This window comes from Vanellus vanellus (genome assembly GCF_965231255.1).
Source record: "Vanellus vanellus genome assembly, chromosome: 2".
Classification (NCBI taxonomy): domain Eukaryota; kingdom Metazoa; phylum Chordata; class Aves; order Charadriiformes; family Charadriidae; genus Vanellus; species Vanellus vanellus.
Genome location: NC_138906.1, coordinates 170,288,283 through 170,310,562, shown reverse-complemented (window position 1 = coordinate 170,310,562; position 22,280 = coordinate 170,288,283). Strand labels below are relative to the sequence as shown.

General features: G+C 71.2%; 1 protein-coding gene across 3 annotated transcripts; it reads right to left on the bottom strand.

Moving 5' to 3' along the window:
• Positions 1-1,790: 1,790 nt before the first annotated feature.
• On the bottom strand, positions 1,791-22,279 carry OPLAH (5-oxoprolinase, ATP-hydrolysing; the record flags this gene model as incomplete). Of its 3 annotated transcripts, none has more annotated exons than XM_082479519.1 (26): positions 21,897-22,279; positions 20,749-20,940; positions 19,633-19,747; positions 19,017-19,140; positions 18,733-18,928; positions 17,324-17,489; positions 17,091-17,229; positions 16,534-16,601; positions 16,182-16,462; positions 15,971-16,083; positions 14,481-14,651; positions 14,248-14,385; positions 11,579-11,717; positions 11,383-11,495; positions 10,205-10,356; positions 9,911-10,071; positions 9,718-9,819; positions 9,435-9,609; positions 7,791-7,975; positions 7,592-7,723; positions 6,644-6,778; positions 4,277-4,426; positions 3,230-3,387; positions 2,940-3,100; positions 2,064-2,161; positions 1,791-1,955 (listed from the first exon to the last, which is right to left on the bottom strand). In XM_082479519.1, the coding sequence occupies exons 1-26, from the start codon at positions 22,077-22,079 to the stop codon at positions 1,791-1,793; spliced, it is 3,912 nt and encodes a 1,303-aa protein (XP_082335645.1). In that variant the 5' UTR covers positions 22,080-22,279. The 3 variants fall into 3 exon arrangements, with proteins under 3 accessions (XP_082335645.1, XP_082335647.1, XP_082335646.1); XM_082479521.1 differs by having other exon boundaries at positions 2,940-2,997; positions 3,244-3,387; XM_082479520.1 differs by having other exon boundaries at positions 1,793-1,955; positions 3,244-3,387.
• Position 22,280: the final 1 nt, after the last annotated feature.

Sequence of the window (22,280 nt, the reverse complement as noted above, 5' to 3'; positions counted from 1 at the left end):
TCTCCATGGGGACACTTGGGGACCTCTCCATGGGGGTCCTTGGGGACCTCTCCATGGGGACACATGGGGACCTCTCCATGGGGATACTTGGGGACCTCTCCATGGGGACACATGGGGACCTCTCCATGGGGACACTTGAGGACTGCTCCATGGGGGTCCTTGGGGACCACTCCATGAGGACACTTGGGGACCTCTCCATGGGGACACTTGAGGACTGCTCCATGGGGGTCCTTGGGGACCACTCCATGAGGACACATGGGGACCTCTCCATGGGGACACTTGAGGACTGCTCCATGGGGGTCCTTGGGGACCACTCCATGAGGACACTTGGGGACCATACCACAGGCACCTTGAGGATCACTCCACAGGGGCCCTGGGGACAAGTCCATATGGACCCTTGAGGACCTCTCCACAGGGACCCTGGGTGCTCATCCATGGGGATCCATGGGGACCGCTCCATGGGATCCTTGGTGACCAGGCCATGGGGACACCTGAGGACCGCTCATTGGGGACCTTGGGGACCGCTCCATGAGGACCCTTGGGGACCGTGCCACAGAGACCTCGGTGACCGCTCCATAGGGACCCTTGTGGGCCTCTCCCTGGGGATCCTTGGGTTGCGTTGCCTGGGGCCCCTCGGGAATCACTCCATGGGGACACTTGGGGACCGCTCCACGGGGACACTTGGGGACGGCTCCACGGGACTCTTGGCTTCCACTCCCCGGGGGACACGGGGGACCGCCCCACGGGGCCGTTCCCTGAGGACTGCTGGGCTCTGCTCCTCGGGGACCCCCCAGCACACCCCCACCGCCCACACGGCCGCTGAAAACTCGTTTATTGGAAGGCACCGAGATGGGGAGGGGGACACCCCACATGTGGGGCTCAGCCCCCCGGGTGGAGGGGCCAAGCCCCCATGGCGGTGAGGCAGAAGCAGGGGAGCCCACGGGCGACGCCGTGGGGAGAAAGGGGCCGCCCCACTGCGGGAACCTGAGCCCTGCCCCACGGCGGGGTGACCCTCGGCTCTGGGGTGGGGGGCAGGAGCCCCAGGCGTGGAGATGGGGGGTGGGGGCATAGCGGGGGTTGTGGGGAGGGGGCCGCCCCACGGAGTGTGCGTGTGTGGGGTTGGGGGGCTGCCCCATGGAATGTGCATAGCTGGGGGTTGGGGGGGGCTGCCCCATGGAATGTGCGTATCTAGGATTGGGGGGGGGGAGGTGGGGGGCTGCCCCACAGAGTGTGCGTGTCTGGACTTGGGGGGCTGCCCCACGGAGTGTGCATAGCTCAGACTTGGGGAGGGGGCGATGCTTCTTGGGGTGTGCATAGCTGAGGCTGGGGGGCTGCCCTATAGACTGTGCGTACCAAGGTGGGGGGGGCTGCCCTATAGACTGTGGGAATCGAGGTTGGGGGGCTGCCCTATAGACTGTGCGTACCAAGGTGGGGGGGCTGCCCTATAGACTGTGGGAATCGAGGTTGGGGGGCTGCCCTATAGACTGTGCGTACCTGGGAATGGGGGGCTGCCCTATAGACTGTGGGAATCGAGGTTGGGGGGCTGCCCTATAGACTGTGCGTACCTAGGAATGGGGGGCTGCCCTATAGACTGTGGGAATCGAGGTTGGGGGGCTGCCCTATAGACTGTGCGTACCTAGGAATGGGGGGCTGCCCTATAGACTGTGGAAATCGAGGTTGGGGGGCTGCCCTATAGACTGTGCGTACCTGGGAATGGGGGGCTGCCCTATAGACTGTGGGAATCGAGGTTGGGGGGCTGCCCCACGGCCGCAGCTTGGGGGGTCGCACCCTCAGACGGCCTCCTGCGCCCGCCGGTACTCGAAGACGCTCCCGCGCTCGGCGAAGCTCTGGGGGGGCTCAGCGCCGTCCTGGGGGTCCCCCCCGTCCCCGGCGTCCCCCCCGTCCCGGGGGTCCCCGAAGCCGCCCCCGCCGGGGGTCTGCAGGCGGAAGACGTCCTGCGGTGGGGAGAAGAGGACGCGCTGGGGGGTGTCGGGGGGTGTCGGGGTGTCGGGGGGTGCCGGGGGGTGCTGGGGGGTGCCGGGGGGTCCCGGCGCAGCGCTCACCCCCGGCTCCACCGGCACGCAGGTTTTGGCGCCCAGGTTGATGGTTCGGCCGTCGCGGCGCAGCAGCAGGTTGAGTCCCGGGGCACCGGGGCTGCCCCCTAAGTAGGAGAGGGGGGTCAGGGAGGGGGGAGTGGGGGGCCATAGGGGTGATGGGGGCGGCCGTGGGGTGTGATGGGGGGGGCCATGAAGGACCATAAGGGATATGGGGCTGATGGGGGGGAGGGGAATCAGGGCCCTATGGGGCTATGGGGGGCCATGGAGAATGGGGGGGGCCATGGGGGGTGATGGGGGGTTGTGGGGGGTGATGGGGGGTTGTAGGGGGTGATGGGGGCTAGGGGGGGGCGTTGGGGGTGATGGGGAGTGATGGGGGCCATGGGGAGTGGTGGGGGGGCAAAGGGAGGTGGTTGGGGGCCATGGGGAGCCATGGGGGTGATGGGGGCCCTCAGGGGGGCTATGGGGGGCTATGGGGGGTGATGGGGGGTGATGTGGGGGCAAAGAGAGGTAGTGGGGGGCCGTGGGGGGCCATGGGGATGGTGGGGGGCCATGGGGAGCCATGGGGGGCCACTGGGGGCCATGGGGGGTGATGGGGGGCAGTGGGGGGTGTTGGGAGCCATTGGGGGCCACGGGGGCCATGGGGGGTGATGGGGGCCATGGGGGGCCATGGGGGGTGATGGGGGCCATGGGGGGCCATGGGGGGCCATTGGGGGCCATTGGGGGCCATGGGGGCCATGGGGGATGATGGGGGCCATGGGGTGTGTGGGGGCCATGGGGGGCCATTGGGGGCCGTTGGGGACCACGGGGCGCCCCGGGGTGCGACGGCGGCCAATGGGGGGGGGCGGGTGCTGGGGGGCCGCGGCGGGGCGGGGGGTGCCGTACCGCACATGCCGTAGGGGCGCAGCGCGCGGCGCTCGCTGAGCACGGAGAGCGTGGCGGCCTGGCGGAAGAGCAGCTCCCGCGTCACCCCGTCGCCCCCCCGGTGCCGCCCCGCGCCCCCCGAGCCCCCGCGCAGCTCGAAGCGCCGCAGCACCACGGGGTACCTGCACGGGGCGGGGGGGGGGGGACACACAGAGAGGGGGGGGACGGACACACAGAGGGGGGCAGCGTGAGCCGTGGGGCGGCCGGCAGCCCCCCGCGCCCCCCGCGCCCCCCGCGCCCCCCGCACCCACCGCAGCTCCAGCACCTCGGGGTCGGTGATGCGCGTGTTGGTCATGTGGGTGTGCACCCCGCTGCGGCCGCGCCAGCGCGCCCCGGCGCCCGCGCCCCCCGCCACCGTCTCGTAGTACCCCCCGCGCCCCGTCCCGAACGCCACGTTGTTCATGCAGCCCTGGGGGGGGGGAATAGGGGGGGACGGGGCACCCCCAACTGTGGGGTGCGACCCCTGCGGCCCCCCCACGCACACACACGCACCCCCAGGGGTGGCAGTCCCCAGCACCCCCCCCCCCCCCCGACCCCCACCACCCCCAACTCTTGGGACCCCCAACACCCCAGATCCCCACCACCCCAGGACCCCCAACCCCTGGGACCCCCAACCCCCGGGACCCCCACCACCCCCAAGCCCCGGGACCCCCAACCCCCAGGACCACTGACCCCTGGGACCCCAGGACCCCCAACCCCCGGGACCCCCAACCCCCAGGACCCCCACCACCCCAGGACCCCCAACCCCTGGGACCCCCAACCCCCGGGACCCCCACCACCCCCAAGCCCCGGGACCCCCAGCCCCCGGGACCACTGACCCCTGGGACCCCAGGCACCCCCAACCCCTGGGACCCCCAATTCCCAGGACCCCCAACCCCCAGGACCCCCAACCCCTGGGACCCCCACCACTCCAGGACCCCCAACCCCCAGGACCCCCAACCCCCGGGACCCCCGACCCCCGGGACCCCCACCACCCCCAAGCCCCGGGACCCCCAACCCCCAGGACCACTGACCCCTGGGACCCCAGGCACCCCCAACCCCTGGGACCCCCAATTCCCAGGACCCCCAGACCCCCAGCACCCTGGAACCCCCAATGCCCGGGACCCCCAATGCCCGGCACCCCTGGGACCCCCGTGACCCCCAACCCCTGGCACCTTGAGACCCCCAACCCCTGTGACCCCTCACCCCCAGGACCCCCCACCCCCATGTCCCCCAGCACCCCCGACCCCCGGGACCCCCATAACCCCCAACCCCCGGCACCCCCGAGCCCCCGGGACCCCCGGGACCCCCACCCCTACCTGGGAGGCGGCGCAGACGCCGAAGGCCCTGAAGATGACGTCGACGACGCGCTGCGAGGTCAGGACGTTGCCCCCCACCACGGCGGCGTCGGGAGAGGGGTCCAGGATGGAGCCTTTGGGGATCAGCACCCGCACCGGGGCCAGGCAGCCCTGGGGGGCCACGGCCCGTCACCCCCACCCGCGGGCACCCCCGCACCAGGACCCCCCACCCCGAGGGATCGGGGTCCCAGAAACTCCCCCACCCTATGGGATTGGGGTACCCAGACACCCCCCACCCCGAGGGATCAGGGTCCCAGACCACCCACCACAGGGGTTTGGGGTCCCAGACCCCCCCACCCTATGGGATTGGGGGTCCCAGACCCCCCCACCTCGAGGAATAGGGGTCCCAGATCCCCACCCACAGGGGTTTGGGGTCCCAGACCCCCCCACCCTATGGGATTGGGGGTCCCAGACCCCCCCACCTCGAGGAATAGGGGTCCCAGACCCCCCCACCCTATGGGATTGGGGGTCCCAGACCCCCCCCACCCCGAGGGAACAGGGTCCCAGACACACACACACCCCCCCCAAGGAACAGGGTCTCAGGACCCCCCAACCCCAAAGGATCAGGGTCCCAGACCCCCCCCACCACAGGGGATCGGGGTCCCAGACCCCCCCACCCCATGCGATTGGGGGTCCTAGACCCCCCCACCCTGAGGGATTGGGGGTTTCAGACCCACTCCCCACAGGGGTTTGGGGTCCCAGACCCCCCCACCTCGAGGAATAGGGGTCCCAGACCCCCCCACCCTATGGGATTGGGGGTCCCAGAACCCCCCACCCCGAGGGATCGGGGTCCCAGACCCCCCCATGCACGGGACTGGGGGTCTCAGGACGTCCCACCCCAGGGGAACCACTCCCATAACCCTTTGGGGGGGCCCGGCTGGGGGTCCCCCAACTCAGGGGGTCCCACAGCTTGGCGGTCCCGTAGCTTGGGGGTGCCACAGCCCGGGGGTCCCATAGGTTGGGGGTCCTGCAGCCCCGGCCTCCCACGCCCGGGGGGTGCCACAGTCGGGGGTCCCCCAGCCCGGGGGTCCCACAGCTCAGGGGGTCCCTCAGTGGGGTCCCGCAGTTTGGGGGTGCTGTGGTGGGGGCCCCGCAGTGGGGGTCCGGCAACCCGGGGATGCCATGGTGGGGGTCCCGCAGGCCAGGGGTCCCATGGTGGGCGTCCCACAGCCCGGGGGTCCCTCAGTGGGGGTCCCGCAGGCCGGGGGTGCCGCAGTGGGGGTCCCACAGCCCGGGGGTGCCATGGTGGGGGTCCCGCAGGCCGGGGGTCCCTCAGTGGGGGTCCTGCAGGCCGTGGGTGGTGCAGTGGGGGTCCCACAGTTTGGGGGTGCCATGGTGGGGGTCCCACAGCCCGGGGGTCCTGTGGTGGGGGTCCCGCAGCCCGGGGGTCCCTCAGTGGGGGTCCCGCAGGCCGGGGGTGCCGCGGTGGGGGTCCCGCAGGCCGGGGGTCCCTCAGTGGGGGTCCTGCAGGCCGTGGGTGGTGCAGTGGGGGTCCCACAGTTTGGGGGTGCTGTGGTGGGGGTCCTGCAGTGGGGGTCCGGCAACCCGGGGATGCCGTGGTGGGGGTCCCACAGCCGGGGGTCCCTCAGTGGGGGTCCCGCAGGCCGGGGGTGCCGCAGTGGGGGTCCCACAGCCCGGGGGTGCCGCAGTGGGGGTCCCGCAGGCTGGGGGTGCCATGATGGGGGTCCCACAGCCCAGGGGTGCCATGATGGGGGTCCCGCAGGCCGGGGGTGCCATGGTGGGGGTCCCACAGCCCGGGGGTGCCATGATGGGGGTCCCCCAGCCCGGGGGTGCCACGGTGGGCGTCCCACAGCCCGGGGGTCCCTCAGTGGGGGTCCCGCAGGCCAGGGGTGCCGCGGTGGGGGTCCCGCAGTTTGGGGGTGCTGTGGTGGGGGTCCTGCAGTGGGGGTCCAGCAACCCGGGGATGCCGTGGTGGGGGTCCCGCAGGCCGGGGGTCCCTCAGTGGGGGTCCCGCAGGCCGGGGGTGCCATGGTGGGGGTCCCACAGCCCGGGGGTGCCGCGGTGGGGGTCCCGCAGGCCGAGGGTCCCTCAGTGGGGGTCCCACAGCCCGGGGGTGCCGCAGTGGGGGTCCCGCAGGCCGGGGGTGCCACGGTCGGGGTCCCACAGGCCGGGGGTGCCATGGTGGGGGTCCCGCAGGCCGAGGGTCCCTCAGTGGGGGTCTCACAGCATGGGGGTCCTGCGGTGGGGGTCCCGCAGGCCGGGGGTGCGACAGTGGGGGTCCCACAGCCCAGGGGTGCCATGATGGGGGTCCCACAGCCCGGGGGTGCCGCAGTGGGGGTCCCGCAGGCCGGGGGCGCGGGGGCGCACCTGGTTGAGGGGGATGTCGCGGCCCACCATGCAGCGCAGGCAGTAGATGAGTGCGGAGAGCGTGATGGCGCGCGGCGCGTTGCAGTTCCCGTACACCTCCGGCCCCGACCCCGAGAAGTCGAAGACGGCGCTGCCCTGAGGGGACGGGGGGCGGTGACACCCCGCCGGGGGGGCCCCAACCCACCGCAGGGGGTGGCGGCCTCTGGGGATGGGGGGGGGCCTGGGAACAGGGGGGCTCTGGCGTCTGGGATGGGGGATACTGGGATGGGGGGGCTCCATCATCTGGGAATTGGGGGGGGGATACTGGGAAGGGGGGTCTCCATCATTTGGGAATGGGGGGGATACTGGGATGGGGGGTCTCCATCATCTGGGAATGGGGGGGATACTGGGATGGGGGGTCTCCATCATCTGGGAATGGGGGGGGGATACTGGGATGGGGGGTCTCCAGCATCTGGGAAGGAGGGGGATACTGGGAAGGGGGGGGGTTCCATCATCTGGGAATGGGGGGGGGATACTGGGATGGGGGGTCTCCATCATCTGGGAATGGGGGGGGGATACTGGGATGGGGGGTCTCCATCATCTGGGAATGGGGGGGGGGATACTGGGATGGGGGGGCTCCATCATCTGGGAATGGGGGAGATACTGGGATGGGGGGGGGCTCCATCATCTGGGAATGGGGGGGATACTGGGATGGGGGGTCTCCATCATCTGGGAAGGAGGGGGATACTGGGAAGGGGGGTTTTTCCATCATCTGGGAATGGGGTGGGGGATACTGGGATGGGGGGGTCTCCATCATTTGGGAATTGGGGGGGGGATACTGGGATGGGGGTTTTCCATCATCTGGGAATGGGGAGGGGGATACTGGGATGGGGGGTCTCCAGCATCTGGGAATGGGGGGACACCCTTGGAGACTGGGGGGGTCTCCCTCATGCCGGCGCCCCCCCTCACCTCCTGGGGGTCCACCTGCACCCGCAGCCGGATGGGCGTCCCGTCGTCCATGTGGTCCTCGGCCTCCACGGCGGTGCCCCAGCGGGCGGCGAAGCCCTTCAGCATCTCCCGCACGGCCACCTCGGCGTTGGCCTGGGGACGGCGGGCGTCACGGCGGGGCCGGGGGGCGGCGGGGGGGCCGGGGGGCGGCGGGTCCCACCTGGATGTGGGCCATGTACGCCTGGACCACGGGCAGCCCGTGGAGGCGGATGAGCTCGGTGACCAGCTGGATGCCCTTCTGGTTGGCGGCCACCTGGGCCCGCAGGTCCGACAGGTTGTCCGGCAGGTTCCGGCTCCCGCTGCAGCCCGGCACGCGGCCCGGCGCCATCAGCGCCTCCGTCACCGCTGCGGGGGGGACGCGTGAGCGGCGGCGGGGCGGTGGGCGCCCGGCCCCACCGTGTCCCTGACAGACCCACCGCGTCTCCACCGTCCCCATCCCGTCCCCACCGCGTCCCCACCACCCTCACCCTGTTCTCACCACGTCCCCACCATCCCCACTGCATCCCCACAATCCCCATTGCATCCCCACCACATGGCCACCGCGTCCCCACCACCCTCACCCTGTTCTCATCACGTCCCCACCATCCCCACTGCATCCCCACAATCCCCATTGCATCCCCACCACATGGCCACCGCATCCCCACCACCCTCACCCTGTTCTCACCACGTCCCCACTATCCCCATTGCATCCCCACCATCCCCATTGCATCCCCACCACATGGCCACCGCATCCCCACCACCCTCACCATGTTCTCACCACGTCCCCACCATCCCGACCATGTCCCCACCATCCCCACTGTCCCCCCACCACATGGCCACCATGTCCCCACCATCCTCGCTGTGTTCTCAACACATCCCCACCATCCCCATTGCGTCCCCACCACATCCCCACCATGTCCCCACCATCCCCACCGTGTTCTCACCACCTCCCCACCATCCCCATCACATCCCCACCACATCCCCACCACCCCCACCATCCTCACTGGGCTCTCACTGCGTCCCTGCCATCCCCACCGCGTCCCCACCGCATCCCCCCCATCCCCACCACATCTCCACTGTTTACCCGCCGTGTCCCTGCCATCCCCACACCGTCCCTGTCGTCCCCACCGTGTCCACGCCATCCCTGCCATCCCCATTGTGTCCCCACCACGTCCCCACAACACCGCCACCATCCCCACCTTCCTCCCTGTCCCCACCATCCTCACTATGGCCCCACCATCCCCAACGTCCCCACCACGTCCCCACTATTCTCACCATGTTCTCACCATGGCCCCATCATCCCCATCGCATTCCCACCGCGTCCCCACTGTGTCCCCACTGTGTCCTCACCATGTCCCCACCACCCTCACTACATCTCCACCGTGTCCCAACTGCGTCTCTGCCATCCCCACCATGTCCTCACCGTGTCCCCACCATGTCCCACCACACCACACTGTCCCCACCTTCCTCCCTGTCCCCACCATCCCCACCATCCTCACTATGACCCCACCATCCCCCACGTCCCCACCATGTCCCCACCGCCCCCACTGTGCACCCACCATCCTCACCGCATCCCCACTGTCCCCACCACATCCCTGATGTCCCCAACATGTCCCCACCATCCCCACTGCATCCCCTCTATCCCTCCACCATCCCCTCCCTGTCCCCACCATCCTCACCACGACCCCACCGTCCCCCCCATCCCCCTGATGTCCCCACCACACCCCCATGATCCTCATCACGTCCCCCCCATCCCCAGTGCCCCCTCCATCCCCACCGTCCCCACCATGTCCCCACCATCCCCACCGCCCCGGCGTAGACCCACCCTCCTCCTGGAAGACGCCGTCCTTCACCAGCTTGAAGGAGACGAAGACGGCCCCCTCCTCCCGCAGCGCCTTGGAGTGGGGGGGCATGGAGCCGGGGGTGATGCCCCCGATGTCGGCGTGGTGCCCGCGGCTGGCCACGAAGAAGACGGGCTTGGGGACGCCCGGCCAGAAGACCTGGGGTGGGGAGAGCCCGGCGCTGAGCTGCTGTCCTGCACCCCACAGGGAGGTCCTGCACCCCACGGGGGGGTCCTGCACCCCACGGAGGGGGGGTCCCGCACTCACGGGGGTGATGACGGTGAGGTCGGGCAGGTGGCTGCCCCCCGCGCAGGGGTGGTTGCTCAGGATGACGTCCCCCTCCCGCAGGTCCTCACCCAGGTTGCGGATCTGACGCGGCACCAGGAAAGGATGAGAAGGTCCCGGGGGAGGCGGTGGGGGTCCCCAACCCCTGCCAACCCCCCCCCCGGGACCCTCCTACCTGGAACTGGACGGTCTCCTGCATGGCGCCCAGGTGGACGGGGATGTGGGGGGCGTTGGAGACCAGCCCCCCGTCTGGCCCGAAGAGCGCGCAGGAGAAGTCCAACCGCTCCTTGATGTTGGTGGAGATGGCTGTCCGCTGCAGGATGCGCCCCATCTGCTCTGCGGGGTGGGGAAGGGGGGTGGGATGGACACAACGGACCCTCAGGACCCCCCATACCAACCCCCCCTGCCCCACAGAGCGTCCCCCCACCCCCTCGTCCGGGCTCCCTGGCAGCCCCTTTCCCCCTCTCACCGGCGATGCTCATGAAGCGGTGGGAGAAGATGGAGAGCTGGACGGCGTCGAGCTGGGGGCCCACGGGGCGCGGGGACCCCGAGCCGACGGCGATGCAGATGTCGCCGAAGCGGGTGAGGGTGGCGGTGCAGCCCGGCTCCACCACGATGGTGCTGGTGGAGGCACCGCAAGCTGGAGGGGCGCAGAGCTCCCTGGGGTCCCACCAGCTCCTTGAGGTCCCCACCAGCTTCCCGGGGTCCCACCAGCTCCTTGAGGTCCCCACCAGCTCCCCGGGGTCCCACCAGCCCACCGGGGTGCCCACCATCTCCCTGGGATCCTTATGGTTTTCCAGGGTCCCACCAGCTCCTCAGGGTCCCACTGTCACCCCGGGGTCCCCACCAGCTCCCTGAGGTCCCACCAGCTCTGGAGGGTCCCCACTGGCTCCAAGGTGTCCCACCAGCTCCCTGGGGTCCTTCTGGCTCCCCGGGGTGCCACCAGCCCACTGGGGTGCCCACCATCTCCCTGGGATCCTTATGGCTTTCCGGGGTCTCCACCAGCTCCTCGGGGCCGCACTGTCTCCCTGAGGTCCCCAGCACTCCCGGGGGTTCCCACCAGCTCTGGAGGGTCCCCGTCATCTCCCCGGGGCCCCACTGGCTCTCCAGGGTCCTGCCAACTCCCCGGGGTCCCTGCCAGTTTCGTGGGGTTCCCACAGGTGCCCTGGGGTCCCACCAGCTCCTTGAGGTCTCCACCATCTCACCAGGGTCCCCACCGTCTCCTCAGGGACCCACCGTCTCCCTGGGGTCCTTCTGGGTCTCCGGGGTCCCACCAACTCCCCAGGGTCCCACTGTCTCACCAGGGTCCCCACCAGCTCCCCAGGGTCCCTGCCACCTTTGTGGGATTCCCACCAGCTCCCTGGGGTCCCACCAGCTCCTTGAGGTCCCCACCATCTCACTGGGGTCTCCACCAGCTCCCCAGGGTCCCGCCGGCGCCCTGGGGTCCTTTGGACTTTCTGGGGTGCCCACAAGCTCCTGGGGGTCCCACCAGCTCTGGAGGGTCCCCACCATTTCCCCGAGGTTCCCAGCAGCCCACCGGGGTCCCACCAGCACCCTGGGGTTCTTCTGACTTCCTGGGGCCCCCACCAACTCCCCGGGGCCCCCACCAACTCCCCGGGGTCCCCACCGCCCCCCCGGGGTCCCAACCTGTTCTTGTCGATGATGATGGCGGGGCCGGGGACGGTGTGGTCGCAGGCCAGCTCCTCCAGCAGGAACACCGGCGTCTCCAGGTACCCCTCCTCGAAGTAGCACCGCGTCACCTGCGGGAGCCAGCCCCACGCCGGGTCACCCCCTGTCCCCCCAGGACCCCCCCGGGACTCCCCCCGGGACCCCCCGTCCTCACCGTCTCCACGCGGGCGGGTTTGCCGCTGGGGGCCAGGGGGGTCTCGCAGCTGATGCCGCTGCTGCCGGTGCCGCGCACCCGCACGTCGTCCACCACCACGGGGCGGTCGGGGATGGTGAAGCCGAACTCCACCAGGTACCTGCGGGGTGGCAGCGGGCGCCGGCTGCGGTGATGGGGGACGGGGAGACCCCCGGCCACCCCCGGTATGGCGCAGCGGTGCCGGGATGGGGATCGTGGTGGTGGGATGGGGATCACAGTGCCAGGACGGGGATCGCGGTGCCAGGATGGGGATTGCGGTGCCAGGATGGGAACTGTGGTGCCGGGATGGCAATCGTGGTGGTGGAACAGGGATCACGGTGCCAGGACGGGGATTGAGGTGCCGGCATGGTGATGGTGGCACTGGGATGGGGATTGTGGTGCCAGGATGGGGGTCGCCATGCCATGCCGGGGGATCACGGCACCAGGATGGGGATCGTGGTGCCAGAACAGGGATTGCAGCACCAGGATAAGGATTGCGGTGCTGGGACAGGGATCGTGGCACCGGGATGGGAATCATGGTGCTGGGATGGCGACCAGAGTGCCAGGACGGGAATTGAGGTGCCAAGATGGGGATCGTGGCACTGGGATGGGGATCGTGGCACTGGGATGGGGACTGTGGTGACAGGATGGGGATCACGGCACCGGGATGGGGAACACAGTGCCAGGACGGAGGATTGCGGCACTGGGAGATGGCATCACAGTGCTGGGACGGGCACCGCAGCACCAGGATGGGGACTGTGGTGTTGGAATGGGGATCCTGGTGCTGGGGCGGGGATCACAGTACTGGGATGGGGACTGTGGTGCTGGGATGGGGATAGTGCCGGGACGCGGATCGTGGTGCCAGGACAGGGATCGTGGTGCTGGGATGGGGACAGCGATGCCAGGATGGGGATTGCGACACTGGGGTGGGGATCACAGTGCCGGGGTGGGGATTGTGGTGGTGGGATGGGGATAGCCATGCTGGGAGGGGCACGGTGGTGCCAAGATGGGGATATCCATGCCAGGATGGGGATGGCAGTGCCGGGATGGGGATCGCAGGGCTGGGATGGGGATAGACATGCCAGGATGGGGGTCGTGGTGCCGGGATGGGGATTGTGGTGCCGGGATGGGGATAGACATGCCAGGATGGGGGTCGTGGTGCCGGGATGGGGGTCGCGGAGCCGGGATGGGGATTGTGGTGCCGGGATGGGGATAGACATGCCAGGATGGGGGTCGTGGTGCCGGGATGGGGGTCGCGGAGCCGGGATGGGGATTGTGGTGCCGGGATGGGGATAGACATGCCAGGATGGGGGTCGCGGTGCCGGGATGGGGATTGTGGAGCCGGGATGGGGATTGTGGTGCCGGGATGGGGATAGACATGCCAGGATGGGGGTCGCGGTGCCGGGATGGGGATCGTGGAGCCGGGATGGGGATTGTGGTGCCGGGATGGGGATAGACATGCCAGGATGGGGGTCGTGGTGCCGGGATGGGGATCGCGGAGCCGGGATGGGGATTGTGGTGCCGGGATGGGGATAGACATGCCAGGATGGGGGTCGTGGTGCCGGGATGGGGATCGCGGAGCCGGGATGGGGATTGTGGTGCCGGGATGGGGATAGACATGCCAGGATGGGGGTCGCGGTGCCGGGATGGGGATCGTGGAGCCGGGATGGGGATTGTGGTGCCGGGATGGGGATAGACATGCCAGGATGGGGGTCGTGGTGCCGGGATGGGGATTGTGGTGCCGGGATGGGGATAGACATGCCAGGATGGGGGTCGTGGTGCCGGGATGGGGGTCGCGGAGCCGGGATGGGGATTGTGGTGCCGGGATGGGGATAGACATGCCAGGATGGGGGTCGTGGTGCCGGGATGGGGGTCGCGGAGCCGGGATGGGGATTGTGGTGCCGGGATGGGGATAGACATGCCGGGATGGGGGTCGCGGTGCCGGGATGGGGATTGACATGCCGGGATGGGGGTCGCGGTGCCGGGATGGGGATTGACATGCCGGGATGGGGGTCGCGGAGCCGGGATGGGGATTGTGGTGCCAGGATGGGGATAGACATGCCAGGATGGGGGTCATGGTGCCGGGATGGGGATCGCGGAGCCGGGATGGGGATTGTGGTGCCGGGATGGGGATAGACATGCCAGGATGGGGGTCGTGGTGCCGGGATGGGGGTCGCGGAGCCGGGATGGGGATTGTGGTGCCGGGATGGGGATCGCGGTGCCGGGATGGGGATTGACATGCCGGGATGGGGGTCGCGGTGCCGGGATGGGGATTGTGGTGCCAGGATGGGGATAGACATGCCAGGATGGGGGTCGTGGTGCCGGGATGGGGGTCGCGGTGCCGGGATGGGGATTGACATGCCGGGATGGGGATCGCGGAGCCGGGATGGGGATTGTGGTGCCAGGATGGGGATAGACATGCCAGGATGGGGGTCGTGGTGCCGGGATGGGGATCGCGGAGCCGGGATGGGGGTCGCGGTGCCGGGATGGGGATCGTGGAGCCGGGATGGGGATTGTGGTGCCGGGATGGGGATAGACATGCCAGGATGGGGGTCGTGGTGCCGGGATGGGGGTCGCGGTGCCGGGATGGGGATTGTGGTGCCGGGATGGGGATCGCGGAGCCGGGATGGGGGTCGGGCGTCGGGACGGACCGGCTGGTGAAGGCGGCGAGGAAGTCTCCGGCGCGGCAGGAGCGCGGCGTGGGCGGGTGGCCCTTGGCCGAGCACATCAGGGCGCAGTCGGTGCCTTCGTAGCGCAGGTGCAGGAACGCCTCCGTGCGGACGCGCTCCCTGCGGGGCGGCCGTCAGCGGGGGGGGACGCCGCCACCCCACCGCCGCCACCCCACCGCCACCGCCGCCACCCCGGGGGACCCCCGCTGGCTCACCCGGCGAAGCCCTGCGCCCGCAGCGCCTCCCGGCACTCCCGCTCCAGCGCGGCGATGCGCCCGTCCAGCCGGGGGAAGGCGGCGGGTTCGTAGCGCAGGGCGCAGGGGCTCTGCGCCTCGTGCACCACGTCCGCCAGCGCCAGCCCGTAGGCCGACAGCACCCCGCTGTACCTGCGCCGGGCACACCGCTGACGCACCGCGACGCACCGCGGCACAGCCCCTCGGCACCAGGGCACCCCCACACCCAGCACATCCCCCTGGGGAACGGGGCACCCCCAGACCCAGAACAGCCCCATGGGGAACCATGACACCCCCAAACCCAGCACTGGGACACCCCCACACCCAGAACAGCCCCCCAAGGACCAGGGAACCCCCAAACCCAGCACTGGGGGCACCCCCAGACCCACAACATTCCCATGGGGAGCCATGACACCCCCAGACCCATCACCGGGGCACCCCCAGACCCAGCACATCCCCCTGGGGAAGGGGGCACCCCCAAACCCACAACACCCCCATGGGGAACCATGACACCCCCAAACCCAGCACTGGGGCACCCCCACACCCAGCACATACCCCTGAGGAACGGGGAACCCCCAAATTCAGCACCTGGGGGCACCCCAAACCCACTACATCCCCATGGGGAACCATGACACCCCCAAACCCAGCACTGGGGCACCCCCACACCCAGAACAGCCCCCCAAGGACCAGTGAACCCCCAAACCCAGCACTGGGGGGACCCCCAGACCCAGAACATCCCCCTGAGGAACAGGGCACCCCCAGACCCACAACATCCCCATGGGGAACCATGACACCCCCAAATCCAGCACCAGGGGCACCCCCAAACCCAGAACAGCCCCATGGGGAGCCATGACACCCCCAGACACAGTACCGGGGGCACCCCCACACCCAGAACAGCCCCCCGAGGACCAGGGAACCCCCAAACCCAGCACCGGGGGCACCCCCAGACCCAGAACAGCCCCCTGAGGAATGGGGCACCCCCAAACCCAGAACATCCCCATGGGGACCAGTGAACCCCCAAGCCCAGCACTGGGGGCACCCCCAGACCCAGCACATCCCCCTGGGGGGCTGTGACACCCCCAGACCCCACAGAAAGGGACACCCCCAAACTCAGCACATCCCCTGGCTGGGTGGGGGGGCGCTGAGACACCCCCAAACCTGGGGCTGCCCCCACCTGGGGACCCGGGCACCCCCAAATCCATCTGCCTGGGGACTGGAGCCCCCTCCGCCCCCCAACCCCCATCACCCAGTGCCTCCTCCTCGGGGGGGGGGGGGGGGGGCGACACACCAGAGCCCCCCCAACCCCACACCACCTCCCCACGGTCTGCAAACACCCCGAAACCGCCCGGGGGGTCACTGGGTGTCCCCCCCAAACCCCGGGGGGACCACCCCCCCCCCATCCAGTGGCGCCGGCAGAGGGGGGGGTCCCCACAGATCCCCCCCCCCCCCCAATTTTTCCCCATTACACCTACTTGTGGATGAAGACGCTGCTCATGCCCAGGGCGCGGGCGATGGCGCAGGCGTGCTGCCCCCCCGCGCCCCCGAAACACGCCAGCACGTGCCGGGCGGCGTCGTGGCCCCGCGCCTACCGGGGGGGACACACAGACACCGGGGTGACGCCGGCGGTGCCACCGCGCACCCCCAAACCCCCACCCCGGCACCCCCATCCCGGGGCCACCCCACCTGCGTCAGGGCGCGGATGGGCCGGCACATGGCCTCGTTGGCCACCCGCACGAAGCCCATGGCCACCTCCTCCACCGAGAGCGGCTGGCGGGTGCCGGCGGCGCCGGCGGCGTCCTGCTGTGCCTGGAAGGCGGCGATACGGGCGGCCAACTCCCGGAACGCCCGCGCCGCCGTCTCCCGGCACAGCGGCTGGTCCTCGCCCGGACCGAAGATTCGGGGGAAATACTCCGGCAGAAGGCGGCCCAGGCAGAGGTTGGCGTCGGTGACGGTCAGCGGCCCCCCTGCGGCGGAACAGAGATGACGGTGAGCGCGGCACCGCCGCACCGCACCCGCCGCCACCGCCGCCACTCACCCTTGCGGTAGCAGGCTGGGCCGGGGTGGGCACCCGCCGACTCGGGGCCGACCACGAAGAGACCGGACCTGGAGGGGAGACGCCGGCGGGAAGCGGGACGGTCACGGCCATGGCCGACGTACTGCGGTCGACCCAGACCCGGCCATGCCCGCTGTGCTACAGTTGAGCCGGACCCGGTTATGCCCATCATGCCGCGGTCGAGCCAGACCCAGTTATGCCCGCTGTGCCACGGTCGAGCCGGACCCGGCCATGCCCGCTGTGCCATGGTCGAGCCAGACCCAGCCATGCCCACCATGCCACAGTCGAGCCGGACCCGGTTATGCCCATCATGCCGCGGTCGAGCCAGACACGGTTATGCCCGCTGTGCCACAGTTGAGCCGGACCCAGCCATGCCCACCATGCCACGGTCAAGCCGGACCCGGTTATGCCCGCCGTGCCATGGTCGAGCCAGACCCGGTTATGCCCACTGTGCTGCGGTCGAGCCGGACCCAGGCTGCACCGAGCTCCACCGTGCCGCGCCGGCGGCACCCACGGGTGCCGGGTCCCCCGTCGCCCACCTGAAGAAGAGGCGCGAGCCGCCGCCGGCCGCCACGGTGTTGATGTCGAGCTGCGGCGCCTGGATGCTGACGCCGGCGGTGCTGGCCTCGAAGACGTGCTCGTACTCGCCGGCGTAGCGGCTGACGTCCGTCGAGGTGCCTGGGGAGGGCGGCTCAGCACCAAAGCCGGCGGCACCCCCGCCCCGCCACCAAACCCACCCCGGCGGGACGCCCCCAGCGCCGGCGCGGCTCACCTCCCATGTCGAAGCCGATGACGGGCTGCCCGTCCCGGTGGCGGTAGGTGGTGACGGCGTAGCCCACCACGCCGCCGGCCGGCCCCGAGAGGATGGCGCGCGCCCCACTGAAGTGCTGCATGGGGGTGAGACCCCCGTCCGAGCGCATGAACAGCACCGGCACCGCCTGCGGGCGCGGGAACCCCCTGGGTGACGCCGCGGGGGGGAACGGGCACCCGTGGGGGGGTCCCAGTGGGATGAGTGCTGGTGAGGGGGTCCCAGTGGGATGGGAGCCCATGGGGGGGGTCCCAGTGGGATGGATGCCCACGGGGGGGGTCCCAGTGCTGTGGGTGCCCATGGGGGGGGTCCCAGTGGGATGGGAGCCCATGGGGGGGGTCCCAGTGGGATGGATGCCCACGGGGGGGGTCCCAGTGCTGTGGGTGCCCATGGGGGGGGTCCCAGTGGGATTGGAGCCCATGGGGGGGTCCCAGTGGGATGGATGCCCACGGGGGGGGTCCCAGTGCTGTGGGTGCCCATGGGGGGGGTCCCAGTGGGATTGGAGCCCATGGGGGGGTCCCAGTGGGATGGATGCCCACGGGGGGGGTCCCAGTGCTGTGGGTGCCCATGGGGGGGGTCCCAGTGGGATTGGAGCCCATGGGGGGGGTCCCAGTGGGATGAGTGCCCATGGGGGGGTCCCAGTGGTGTGGATGCCCATTGAGGGGGTCCCAGTGAGTTGGGTGCCCGCAGGCGGGGGTCCTGCTGGGACAGGGTGCTGCCAGGGGGTCCCAGGGGTGTGGGTGCCCATGGGGGGGGGGGGGTGTCCAAGTAGGATGGGTGCCCATGGGGGGGGGGTCCCAGTGGGATGGGGTGCTGCCAGGGGATCCCAGTGGGATTGGAGCCCATGGGGGGGGGGTCCCAGTGGGACAGGAACCAGCTGGGGGGTCCTACTGGGATGGGTGCCGGTGATGGTGTCCCAGTGGATGAGCGCCCATGGGGGGCTCCCAGTAGGATGGGCGTCCATGGTGGGGGCCCAGTGGGATGGATGCCCACGGGGGGGTCCCAGTGGGATGAGTGCCCATGGGGGGTTCCCAGTGGGACGGGTTCCCACGAGGGGGATCCCAGTAGGATGGGTACCAGTGAGGGGGTCCCAGTGGTGTGTGTACCCACAGGGGGGGTCCCAGTGGGATGGGAGCCCATGGGGGGGGTCCCAGTGGGACAGGAACCAGCTGGGGGGTCCTACTGGGATGGGTGCCGGTGATGGTGTCCCAGTGGGATGGGCGCCCATGGGGGGCTCCCAGTGGGACATGTTCCCATGGGGGGGATCCCAGTAGGATGGGTGCCAGCGAGGGGGTCCCAGTGGTGTGTGTGCCCACAGGGGGGGTCCCGGTGGGATGGGCGCCCACGGGGGGGGTCCCGGCGGCCCCGCTGACCTGCAGCTGGTGGGCGAAGCCGGCGCGGAAGCTCTCCAGGTAGCGGTGGATGCAGGGGGTGAGGTAGGCGTCGGCGCAGGCCGTGTAGCCGCGCGGCACCGCCCGCACCATGCCGGCCACCGCCGAGGAGAGGGAGATGTGCCGGAAGCCCATTTCCCGCGCCAGCGCCCCGACCTGCTCCTCGTGGCCGGGCCAGCTGCCGGGGGACACGGGGACGGCGTCGGGCGCGGGGGTCCGGCCCTGCGCCCCCATTTTCCCGCCCCCCGGCGCCCCCCGGGACTCACGCGTAGGAGTGGAGCAGCAGCACGGCCAGGCTGCGGATGCCGCGCGCCATCACCCCCTCCAGCTCCCGCCGCAGCGCCGACAGATCCAGCGGCCGCTGCACCAGCAGCGACGTCCCCGTGGGGCCTGGGGACAGACCGGGGTGTCGGGGGGGGGGGACGGGGGACGGGACCGGGAGGGGTGGGTGCCCAAAGGGGGGTCCCAGTGGGATGGGGGCTTGCAGGGGGTCTGAGCAGGATGGGTGCTGCTGGGGGGTCCCGGTGGAATGGATGCCCATGGGGGGGGTCCCATTGGAACAGGCGCTCATGGGGGTCCCGGTGGGATGGGTGCCTACAGGGGTCCCGGTGGGACGGGCACCCATGAGGGGGTCCCGGTGGGATGGGTGCCCCTGGGGGGGGGTCTTAGTGGGATGGGTGCTTTCAGGGGGTCTGGGCAGGATGGGCGCCCTCAGGAGGGTCCTGGTGGGATGGGCACCCACAGGGGTCCCATTGGAACAGGCGCTCATGGGGGTCCCGATGGGACAGACACCCACAGGGGGTCCCAGTGGTCTGGGCGCCCCCAGAGGGGTCCCGGTGGGACGTGTTGGGCCCACTCCCCCCCCCCGGCGGTGGTCCCCACCTTCCAGCAGCGGGAGGGTCTCCGTGCCCGGGAGGCAGCAGCCGGGCTGCTGCGGGATCAGCCGCTCGTCCACCTCGATCACCTCCTCGTACAGCACCTCGGGCACCGCCACCTCCTGCGCGGGGACCGCGGGGACGTCACCCCGCGCCGGCCTCGCCGCGCTGCCGGAGCTGCCGCTGGCTGGCTGCCGGCCGGGGCGGCACGTGGGCGCCAGCACGTGGCCGGGGCTGGCGCGGGGCCGTGGCGGGGGCCCAGCGCCGCTCACGGGATGCGGCACCGGGATCCGGGGACTTCCCGCCACCGCCAAGGACGTCCGCGCCGGGCAGAGGACACGGCGGGGCCCGCCGAGCCGGGACGGCACGAGTCACGCGGGGACACGTTGTCCCGAGCCCGGGTGGTGCCGGTCACGGGGACGTGCCAGCCCAAGCCCGGACAGCGTGGGTCGCGCGGGGACACATTGCCCCGAGCCTGGACGGTGCCGGTCACGGGGACGTGCCAGCCCGGATCCAGGCGGTGTGGGTCACGGGGGGGCTGCCCCGAGCTGGGGAGTGCGGGACACGGGGATGTGGCACCCCGCTCCTAGACAGTGTGGGACATGGGGACGTGGCATCCTGAGCCTGGGTGGTGTGGGGCAGGGGGACACGCCACCCCGACCCCAGACGGTGTGGGGTCACAGGGATGTGCCACCACAGCCCTAGACGGTGTGGGTCAGGGGGACGCACCACCCTCATCCCAGAGGGTGTAGGTCACCAGGATGTGCCACCACAACCCCAGACGGTGTGGGTGACACAAGGACACACCACCCCAACCCCAGATGGTGTGGGTCACCAGGACATGCCACCCCAACCCCAGACGATGTGGGTCATGGGGACACACCACCCCAACCCCAGATGATGTGGGTCACCAGGACGTGCCACCCCAATTCTGGACACTGTGGGTCGCCAGGACGTGCCACGCTGAGCTCAGATGGTGTGGGGTCACAGGGACGTGCCACCTCCATCCTAGACACTGTGGGTCACCGGGACGTGCCACCACAGCCCTGGGTGGTGTGGGCCGTGGGGACACGCCACCCCGACGCCTCGGCGGTGCGGGTGCCACGGCGGTGCCGGGCCTCACCAGGTCGAAGATGTGGGGCCGGGCCTGGTTGCCGATGTGGAGGAGGTCGCGGAAGCCGCGGGTGACCAGGAGGGCCAGGCGCTCGCCCCGGCGCTCCAGCAGCGCGTTGGTGGCCACCGTGGTGCCCATGCGGATCCACTCGATGCCGGAGGTGTCCAGCGGCTCATCCCGCGGCACCGCCACCCCGCTCTCCTGCCGGCACCGCGCGCCTCAGCCCACGGCCCCACCGCGGACCCCGGCACCACCACGGACCCTCAGCATCACGGTCCCACCATGGACCCTCCTCCCCACCACGGACCCTCAGCCCCATGGTCCCACCACAGACCCAGCTCCACCACAAACCCCCAGCCCCACCGTGGACCCCAAGCCCCACCATGGACCCCCAGCCCCATGGTCCCACCACGGACCCCCACCCCCATGGTCCCACCACAGACCCAGCTCCACCATGGACCCCCAGCCCCGTGGTCCCACTGAGGACCCCCATCCCCACAGCCCCATCGCAGCCCCCCAGCCCACTGCCCCACCAGTGGTCAGCGGGGGGGGCCGGGCCGGATCGGGCTGCTGCAGCCCCCCCAGCCCTGGGAGGGGGCACCGGGTGGGGGCTGGCTGGGGGGGCTGGGGCACAGGGGTCCCGGGGGGGGTGTCCTGGGGGAGTCTCAGACAGAGTCCTGGGGGGCACCAGTGGGGAGGGTCCTGGGGGGGGGCACAGGAGGAGATCCGGGGGGGAGGGTCTGCGGGGGTGTCCCAAGGGTGGCCCTGAGGGGGTCCCAGAGGGGGCCCAGGGGGGTCCCGGGGGTCCTGGTGGAGGTGCCGGGGGTGTCCCGGGGGTGTCCCGGGGGTGCCTTAGGGGGGGTCCCCGGGGGGGGGGGGGGCGTGAGACGGTCCTGGGGGGAGTCCTGGGGGTGTCCCAGGAGTGTCCCGGGGGTCTTGGGGGTCCCGGGGGGGTCTCAGACGGTGTCCCAGGGGTGCCCCGAGGGGAGTCCCGTGGGAGGGTCCGGGGGGGTTTCCTGGGGGTGTCCCGGGGTTGTTCCAGGGGGGTCCCGGGGGGATCCCGGGGAGTGTCGCAGGGGTGTGCTGGGGGTGTTCCGGGCGTCTTGCGGGTCCCGGGGGTGTCCCGGGGGGGTCCGGGGGGGTCCCGTCGGCCGCACCTCCTGCAGGACACGGCGGATGCCCTCGGTGGGGGCGTCTCGGTAACCCGGGTCCTCGGAGAGCAGCTTGAGGACGCGGACGCGGCCGCCGGGGCAGCGGGCGAAGACGTCGGTGAAGGTGCCGCCGCGATCGATGGCGAACTGGAACCCGCGGGGGGGGTCCGACGCCGCCGCCGCCGCCATGGCGGGAGCGGACGGGAGCGGACGGCTGCGGGACGTTACGGCGGGGCTCCGTGCGGGGCCGTCCGCCACGGTGGGGGGTCGGTACGGTGCGGTTCGGTGGGGATCGGCAGCGATCGGTAACGACCCTCCGCCGCCGCCGCTCCCGCCCGGGCAGCGCCGAGCACCGGCCCCGCGGGGGGGCGTGGCCTCATAGGGGGCGTG